Here is a 9,553-nt window from a genome sequence, read left to right on the forward strand (position 1 = left end):
GGATAAGCGAGTGTTGGATAAGTGAGACTCTACTGTATGTGTATATATATAATATACAATAATTTATAAATATATAATATATTGTATATACTTATATTGATATTATAATGCAATACAATATACTAATAATAAAATATATTAATTATATATTAAATGTAATATTACTAATAATATTACCATATAATGATATAGTAAAATATAGTAATACAATGCTTATATTGTGCTATGCTAATAATATATCGTTTGTTCATTTGATTTATAAGCTGGTCTGAGTCCCCTCTGGGGTGAGAAGAGCGGGATATAAATGTAGTAAATAAATAAATAAGTAAATAAATAATAAAGTCAATGAAATGTAACACATCAGTGGCAACCAGCTATTTTTATTTATTTTGCAGTCTCCTTGGCTTTTCCACCAGTGCAGACCAGCAAGGCCAGTGCAGAATCCATAAAGGCAGCCGAGACAATCAGTGTTGAAAAAAGTAAACCCATTAAGCAAATGGACAAATTTATATTTACAGAGAAATCGAAAGGAACACAAAAAAAATCCCTATTTATTCCACTCTAATGCTCACCTATTGGGGCCAAATGGCCTTGCCATAATTCGAGTGCGCATTAGATTAGCGTAACATGGTCATTTAGTGCTGAGCCAAAGCAAAAGGGAAAACTACTTCAGGAGGATGTTTTTTAAAAATACTGTATATACTCGAGTATAAGCCTCATTTTTCAGCCCTTTTTTAGGGCTGAAAAAGCTCCCCTTGGCTTATATTCGAGTGAGGGTCCTGGTTGGCTTATATTCAGGCCAGCTTATACTTGAGTATATAGGTATTCAGAGTTGGACAGTCTTATCTTATTAAAGTCTTATTATTATCTTAAATTAGTTTTATGTAAATATTCAAAAACATTTAACCTACTGATGCCTGAAATAATGCAATTTTATCAATATTTTTATTTTTGAATTTGATCCGTAGCTATTGCATTTCCCATCCATGTCTGATACTCGAGTTAATAAGTTTTCCCAGTTTTAGGTGCCTCGGCTTATATTCGGGTCGGCTTATACTCGAGTATATACAGTAACTCAAATATATACGGGGAGAATATTTCTGACCCCGAGAGGGGTCACCAAAGACTAGTACAGTAGTCTCACTTATCCAGCATAAACGGGCTGGCAGAACGTTGGATAAGCGAATATGTTGGATAATAAGGAGGGATTAAGGAAAAGCCTATTAAACATCAAATTAGGTTATGATTTTACAAATTAAGCACCAAAACATCATGTTTTGCAACAAATTTGACAGAAAAGTAGTTCAATACACAGTAATGCTACGTAGTAATTACTGTATTTACGAATTTAGCACCAAAATATCATGATATATTGAAAACACTGACTACAAAAATGCATTGGATAATCCAAAATGTTGGATAAGCGAGTGTTGGATAAGTGAGACTCTACTGTATTTTCTGTTGGTCGTGGGGGTTCTGTCTGGGAAATTTGGCCCAATTCTATCATTGGTGGGGTACAAGTTGCTCTTTGATTGTAGGTGAACTATAAATCCCAGCAACTACAACTCCCAAATGTCAAGGTCTATTTTCCCCAAACTCCACCAGTGTTCACATTTGGGTATATTCAGTATTTGTGCAAAGTTTGGTCCAGATCCATCACTGTTTGAGTCCACAATACTCTCTGGATGTAGGTGAACTACAACTCCCAAAATCAATGTCAGTGCCCACCAAACCCTTCCAGTATTTCTTGTTGGTCATGGGAGTTCTGTGTGCCAAGTTTTGGTTCAGTTCCATCATTGGTGGAGTTCAGAATGCTCTTTGATTGGAGGTGAACTAGAAATCCCAGCGACTCTGCCAGCACGCTTGCCATTTTCAACAGCATCCCTTGCAACCCCTCCGCCCACTCCCCAATTAATTGATCTCCCCATCCCTTTCATTCAAATTTCGACTTGGCAGGTCTTCCCCGGATGTTGAGGAGAAGCAGGAGGCCCAAGCAGACCGTGGCCGGCGCACACATGGCAATGGGCTCCTTCAAGACCAAGAGAGTGTAGATCGCGCCTGCAAAGAGGCAAGAGGAAAGAAAGGGTCACACCTCATTTCCCCTAAAATACAAAAAAAATCCTTGCAACACACCATCCCCATATCCTTTGATATGAACGGATGCTATTTACATCCTGCGTCTATATTATTATTATTATTATTATTATTATTATTATTATATTTACACCCTACTTCTATTTATTATTATTACTAATATTATTATATTTAAACCTTGCTTCTGTTGTCATTTCTACCCTACTTCTATTATTATTGTTGTTATTATTATTTACACCCTACTTCTATTATCATTGTTATTATTGTTGTTATTATCACACCCTACTTCTATTATGATACAGTAGAGTCTCACTTATCCAAGCTAAACGGGCCGGCAGAAGCTTGGATAAGCGAATATGTTGGATAATAAGGCGGGATTAAGGAAAAGCCTATTAAGCATCAAATTAGGTTATGATTTTACAAATTAAGCACCAAAACATCATGTTATACAACAAATTTGACAGAAAAGGTAGTTCAATATGCAGGAATGCTATGTAGTAATTACTGTATTTATGAATTTAGCACCAAAATATCACGATATATTGAAAACATTGACTACAAAAATGGCTTGGATTATCCAGAAGCTTGGATAAGCGAGGCTTGGATGAGTGAGATTCTACTGTAATTGTTATTATTATTTACACCCTGCTTCTATTATTATTATACTATTTATTCACACCCTGCTTCTATTATTATTTTCATTTATACTCTATTATTATTATTATTATTATTATTATTATATTATTACAGTAGAGTCTCACTTATCCAACATATATGGGCCGGCAGAACATTGGATAAGCGGATATGTTGGATAATAAGGAGAGCTTAAGGAGAAGCCTATTAAAGATCAAATTAGGTTATGATTTTACAAATGAAGCACCAAAACATCATGTTATACAACAAATTTGACAGAAAAAGTAGTTCAATATGCAGCAATGCTATGTTGTAATTACTGTATTTACGAATTTAGCACCAAAATATCACGATGTATTGAAAACACTGACTACAAAAATGCGTTGGATAATCCAGAACGTTGGATAAGCGAGTGTTGGATAAGTGAGACTCTACTGTATCATATTTAGACCTTGCTTCTGTTGTCATTTACACCCTACTTCTATTATCATTGTTATTATTATCACACCCAGCTTCTATTATTATTATTATTATTATTATTATTATTATTATTATTATTATTATTATCACACCCAGCCTCTATTATTATTATTATTATTGTATGACACAGCAAACAAGATAGATATGCTGGATTTCGTATCACAAAATCACAAGTCGAACACTTCCCAAGTGTCTAGGACTGTGTGATGGATAATGTATTAATATTATTATTATTTACACCCTGCTTCTATTATTATTATATGCGGGGACATGAGAAAAGCCTCCCACAAGGATGGTAAAAACATCAAAAACATCTGGTCGTCCCCTGGGTAACGTCCTTGCAGACGGACAATTCTCTCACACCAGAAGCGACTTGCAGTTTCTCAAGCTGCTCCTGACACGAAAAAACAATATTATTATACTATTTATTCACACCCTGCTTCTATTATTATTTTCATTTATGCTCTTACCTATCATGACGATGGTGAGGATGAAATTGCTGATTTCCTGCAGCAACTGAGGTCCAAAGGCCAAGAGCAAACCGGCCACGAATTCGATCCAGCCCACTGTCTCCAGGTAGCCGACCGGCTCTGGCTTGTAGCCAAACTCCTTTAAGGGGAAAACGTCAGCAAACTGGACAAATTGGGATTTCTGGGAAAGCAATGGAGGAAAGGTGCATTTAGCCAAGGAGGCAAAGATTGCGTCTACATTGTAGAATTAATGCAGTTTGACGCCACTTTTAACTGTATGGAATCATGGTAGTTTGGGGAGGCACCAGACCTTGAAATACTCCAACTCCCAGGGTGCCATTAGCCTTGAGACATGGAAGTTCAAGCGTCGTCAAACTGCATTAATTCATCAGTGTAGATGCACCTTGCATGTGCCTTTAAGTCACCTTGGAACGACAACAAGCCCATATTTTTCATAGGATATTTTTAGGCAAGGAATATTTCTGGAAATGGTTCTCCAGAGTCATAGTCCAATGTTCAAGAAAAACATGTAATTGCATGTGCCTTTTGACCCGTGATTAAGCTGATGCCCTTCGATCGATAAAGACTGCCCTGCCTCTTTTTGAATCATACTATTTATACTATTTTAGTAATATTTAAATAATAATAAATATAATATAATAATATCAAAGAACACTGCTAATAATATAAAATATAATAATAATAATATAAAAGAATAATAACAATAATCTAAAATATAATAATTATTATTATCTGAATTCCCTAGGAAACAAATGGCAAAGATAGAAGGAGTAGGATAAAATAATAATAATATAAAACAATACTAATAACAATATAAAAGAATACATAATATAAAGCAATACCAATATAATAATAATAATAATAATAATTGGGAAGTGTTCGACTTGTGATTTTGTGATATAAAATCCAGCATATCTATCTTGTTTGCTGTGTCATAATAAAATAATAATAATAATAATAATAATAATTTGGATTCCCTAAGAAACAAATGGCAAAGATAGAAGGAGGATAAAATAATAATATAAAATAATAATATAAATACAATAATAACAATAATCTGAATTCCCTACGAAACAAATGGCAAAGATAAGAGGAGGATAAAATAATAATATTAATAATAATAATATAAAATAATGATAATAATCTGGATTCCCTAGGAAACAAATGGCAAAGATAGGAGGATAAAATCATAATAATAATAATAAATACAATATAATAACAATAATTAAATACTTTTTTTTCATGTCAGGAGCAACCGGAGTTGCTTCTGGAGTGAGAGAATTGGCTGTCTGCAAGGACGTTGCCCAGGGGACGCAACATATATATATAATAACATATATATAATAAAATACTACTAATAATATAAAATAATAACAATAATATAAAATATAATAATAATCTGGATTCCCTAGGAAACAAATGGCAAAGGACGGGACAATAAAATAAAATAATAAATATAATATAATAATAAGATAATGCTACTAATAATATAAAATAATATATAATAATAATAATCATAGTAATAATATAAAGCAAGACTACAAATAATATAAAATATAATCACGAGATACATATTCTTATTATTGTTATTATTCATCCCAAAGTCTTCCCAGCCCCAGTTCGCGCCCAAACGGTTTCAAAACAAAAGGCGGGGCCAGGAAGCCTGATCTTCCTGTCTACACGGGGCTGAGCTTGAATCCGGATCAGACCCACGGAAATCCACACTGCAGAACTGGAATCGCTTCTGCATTGGGCAAGGATGGCCTCCGGGTTCCCCAAAGCCTGGCCCCAAATGCGTTGCAAACCTTGCCGCCGTTGCAAGCCTTTGCAAACCCCAAAGCGGGTTAAGCTCTCACCATTTGCTGGTGCAGATCCCCGGACACCTTGTCGCTGATCTTGACCAGCCCGGAGAGGGCGAAGAAGAGGCCCAGAAGGACCCGAAGAGCCGAGAAAACCCGAGCCATGGCTCTCTCTGTGCCTCGGATCCCGCCTTCCCTTGGCTTCTTATGGAGACGGAAAGGGGGCGGGATTCGAACTCAGGCCCCGCCTTCGCTCCTTCGCCATTGGCTGATGCTTAAGCGGTTGAAGAAGGGACTGAGGCTCTTAGGAATGATGGGAGTTGAAGTCCAAAACACCTGGAAGGAGGGCCAAAGTTGGATAGCCTCACCGACTATCAAAAATGCCATAAACAAGAACAGACATGGCAAAAAGTCCATTTCTAATTTGGGAAATATTAAATCTTAGTTCTGGATCAAAGTAACCCATTGAAACCTTTCAGTTCTTTGAGGTTTCCAAGACAAGTATTGATCTCTTTTGGTTCTGGAAAAAATATGTCTGGAAATTCTCTGGAAGATCTTGGAGTTGAAATCAAGCTCAAAACAATACGCCAGAAGCAAAGGATTTATTCCATCTTTCCACAGTCACTGAATAACAGTTCTCAAGATTTGGGGAAATGTTAATTTCTTTTGGTTCTGGAAAAATATGCCTGGAAATTCTCTGGAAGTTCTTGGGAGTTGAAATCAAGCTCACAACAATACGCCGGAAGCAAAGGATTTATTCCATCTTTCCGCAGTCACTGAATAACAGTTCTCAAGATTTGGGGAAATGTTAATTTCTTTTGGTTCTGGAAAAATATGCCTGGAAATTCTCTGGAAGTTCTTGGGAGTTGAAATCAAGCTCACAACAATACGCCGGAAGCAAAGGATTTATTCCATCTTTCCGCAGTCACTGAATAACAGTTCTCAAGATTTGGGGAAATGTTAATTTCTTTTGGTTCTGGAAAAATATGCCTGGAAATTCTCTGGAAGTTCTTGGAGTTGAAATCAAGCTCACAACAATACGCCGGAAGCAAAGGATTTATTCCATCTTTCCGCAGTCACTGAATAACAGTTCTCAAGATTTGGGGAAATGTTTAAATCTTAGTTTTGGAACAAAGTAACCCATTGAAACTTTGAGTTCTTAGAGGCTTCCAATAAAAATATTGATTTCGTTTGGTTCTGGAAAAATATGCCCATCTTCATATAGAATCACACGCGTCTATCACTTTATATGTTTCCACAAGTAACATCGGAATCTGACCAAGATGACAAGTTATTAATGGGGAAGCACATATATAAGATTCTGGAAGTTCTTGGCGTTGAAATCAAGCTCACAACAACAATACACTGGAAGCAAATTATTTATTCCATCTTTCCGCAGTCAGTGAATAACAGTTCTCAAGATTTCTTGCTCAAACACCCTGAATAATAATAATAATAATAACAACAACAACAACAACTTTATTATTGCATCCCACCCCATTTCCCCTAAGGAACTTGGGGCAGCACACATGGGGAAGTTCTTGGAGTTGAAATCAAGCTCACAACAATACGCTGGAAGCAAAGGATTTATTCCATCTTTCCGCAGTCACTGAATAACAGTTCTCAAGATTTCGGGAAATGTTAAATCTTAGTTCTGGATCAAAGTAACCCATTCAAACCTTGAGTTCTTGGAGGCTTCCAAGAAAAATATTGCATTCTTTTGGTTCTGGAAAAATATACCCATCTTCATATAGACTCACACGCCTCTATCACTTGATATTTAAAACCCAGAGATATGTTTCCATAAGCAATATCGGAATCTGGCCAAGATGACAACTTATTAATGGGGAAGCACATACTGTATAAGACTCTGGAAGTTCTTGGGAGTTGAAATCAAGCTCACAACAGTACACTGGAAGCAAATGATTTATTCCATCTTTCCGCAGTCACTGAATAACAGTTCTCAAGATTTCCCGCTCAAACACCTATAACAGCCCAACTCCCATTCGCTTCGTAGCGGCCAAACACTGTGCCCACAGTCTGTTAACTGCAATTTCTATTCTTCTCACAAAACAGATGGCTTATATACAGTACTCTGGACCCAGCCTCCCTTCTTTATGGCAGAGAACCGAAGCAGCCAGTTCCAGGCTGCTACAGTGATCCTGACACATCAGATAGGAAAAGCTGCAATACTTTGTTTTAGCATAACGTTAGAGAGCAGGGCAAGAGTCCAACACTTTTGCACTTGCTGAAAGCTGAGGATAAAAAGGAGAAAGGGAGAACAGGAGAGAAACTGGAAAGTTTTAACATCAACTGAAAAAGTGGGAATGCAGAGGATTCAGAATTTCCGTAGCAAATACAGACAACAGAAGTTACCAAATTCTTTGCTTCCTTAACATAATCATTATGAACCAAGTTATGCCAGGAGTCGATTGAAAATTATTTCTTTCCAATCCATCCTAATTCCATTCCTGGTAGCTGAAGCGGATTTCAGAAACTCGGACCTTGCGTGCGTCGAGTACTTGGCCGATTGTCTGTCTCTTCCAAGAAACCTTCGTCCAATGACTCTGCATCGGTGTTCTCTTTCCCATTAGGGACATAAACGTGGATCTCCATCTTTGGCCTTCTAATCTGGGGTAGTGATGACGGCACACAAGTCGTCCCGTTGACCATTAAGTTCTGGACGGCGGGGTTCGTTGAGCAGTTGTGGCCAGCCAGGCTACGGTTGTGGGACCCGGGTGCGAAATCACGCCTGGGCCTGCAAGGAGGTGGCTTCACGGCGAGACGGACAGGGCTGGAGAAATGGAAGTAGGTGTATTTCCCCACCGAGCCATTGCCCGATTTGGAAGAACAGACATTCTGGCTTCGGAGACCTTTGGGCTGAACCGATACCGAGGGAAGTTCCAAGAAGGGAAGCTTTGCATTGTTCCGGGTTTCGCTGTTGTGAGTTTGGTACCCGTTCTAAAACAAAAAGGAGAAAATATGGTGACTATGACTGGCAATGCAACCCAAGATCACTGGTGGGTTTCCATGGTTGAGTGAGGAATGGTCTCCAGAGTTGCGAAGATTTGGAGGACAAGGACTTCAATGTAGCCACAACATGCAGAAAAGTACCCACATATTGGTCGAGAAGTATTTTTAACTTAAAATATTTCAGATTCTTTACTACACTCCAGAAATATTTTCAAGCATCCAGCCGTCTCTTTTTCTCATCACTTTGAACAAACAGGACAAAGGCAACACCAAGGTCTGATGTTTGTGGCTAAAGACAAGAGGTGCAGCAACACTGTAGAATTAATGCAGGTTGACACCACTTGAACTGCTATGACTTAATGGCAGAGAATTCTGGGATCTGCAGTTTGGAGAGGCACCATAATTCTTTGGCAGCGAAGGCAAAATAATTTGCAAAACTACAACTCAAATGATTCTATAGCACTGAGCCATGGCAACTAAAGTGGTCTTGAACTGCATTCATTTTACAGTGTAGATTTTTTTATCTTGTCAAAAGTGACTGGAGAACATACTGCAAGTTGCTTCTGGTGTAAGATAATTGACCTTCTACAGAGACGTTGCCCAGGGACGTCTACGCCCGGTTGTGTTGTTACCATCCAGCTGAGAGGCTTCTCTCATGTCCGCACAAGCTAAAGCTGACAGATGGGAGCTCAACGTCTCGCAGATTTGAACCGGCAACCTTAAAATCAGCAACCCAACCTTCAGGTCAGCAATTCAGCCGGCACAAGGGACTAACTTCTTACAGTGTAGATGCACCCAAGGCAGAAACCCAACTAGCAGCAGCGGTTGCATTAAATACAAAGAAATAAACTCACCTGGGGTAAGATTCTGCCACATTTTCCTAATGCCTTCCAACTGCAGGGCTGGCAACTAAGGTGGGAAAAGCGGGCAGGAAAACAAGGGACCATAGGAGCCCTCCCTGAACCCAAGGCAGCAATGTGGACATTTCTTTCCATCTTCATAGTCATCCTCTTTCTAAGCTGCTTAATGATAAAGACAACGTGGCCGTCCTTATTCCTGAGTGGCTTCCACCTGCTTTTCCCT

General features: G+C 38.1%; 1 protein-coding gene across 1 annotated transcript; it reads right to left on the bottom strand.

The window, feature by feature from the left end:
* Nucleotides 1-360: 360 nt before the first annotated feature.
* Nucleotides 361-6,008, bottom strand: tmem35b (transmembrane protein 35B). The gene is made up of 3 exons (XM_003227979.4): nucleotides 5,555-6,008; nucleotides 3,678-3,858; nucleotides 361-2,058 (listed from the first exon to the last, which is right to left on the bottom strand). The coding sequence occupies exons 1-3, from the start codon at nucleotides 5,660-5,662 to the stop codon at nucleotides 1,934-1,936; spliced, it is 414 nt and encodes a 137-aa protein (XP_003228027.2). The 5' UTR covers nucleotides 5,663-6,008; the 3' UTR covers nucleotides 361-1,933.
* Between the last annotated feature and the right edge of the window lie 3,545 nt (nucleotides 6,009-9,553).

This window comes from Anolis carolinensis, unplaced genomic scaffold (genome assembly GCF_035594765.1).
Source record: "Anolis carolinensis isolate JA03-04 unplaced genomic scaffold, rAnoCar3.1.pri scaffold_10, whole genome shotgun sequence".
Lineage (NCBI taxonomy): Eukaryota > Metazoa > Chordata > Lepidosauria > Squamata > Dactyloidae > Anolis > Anolis carolinensis.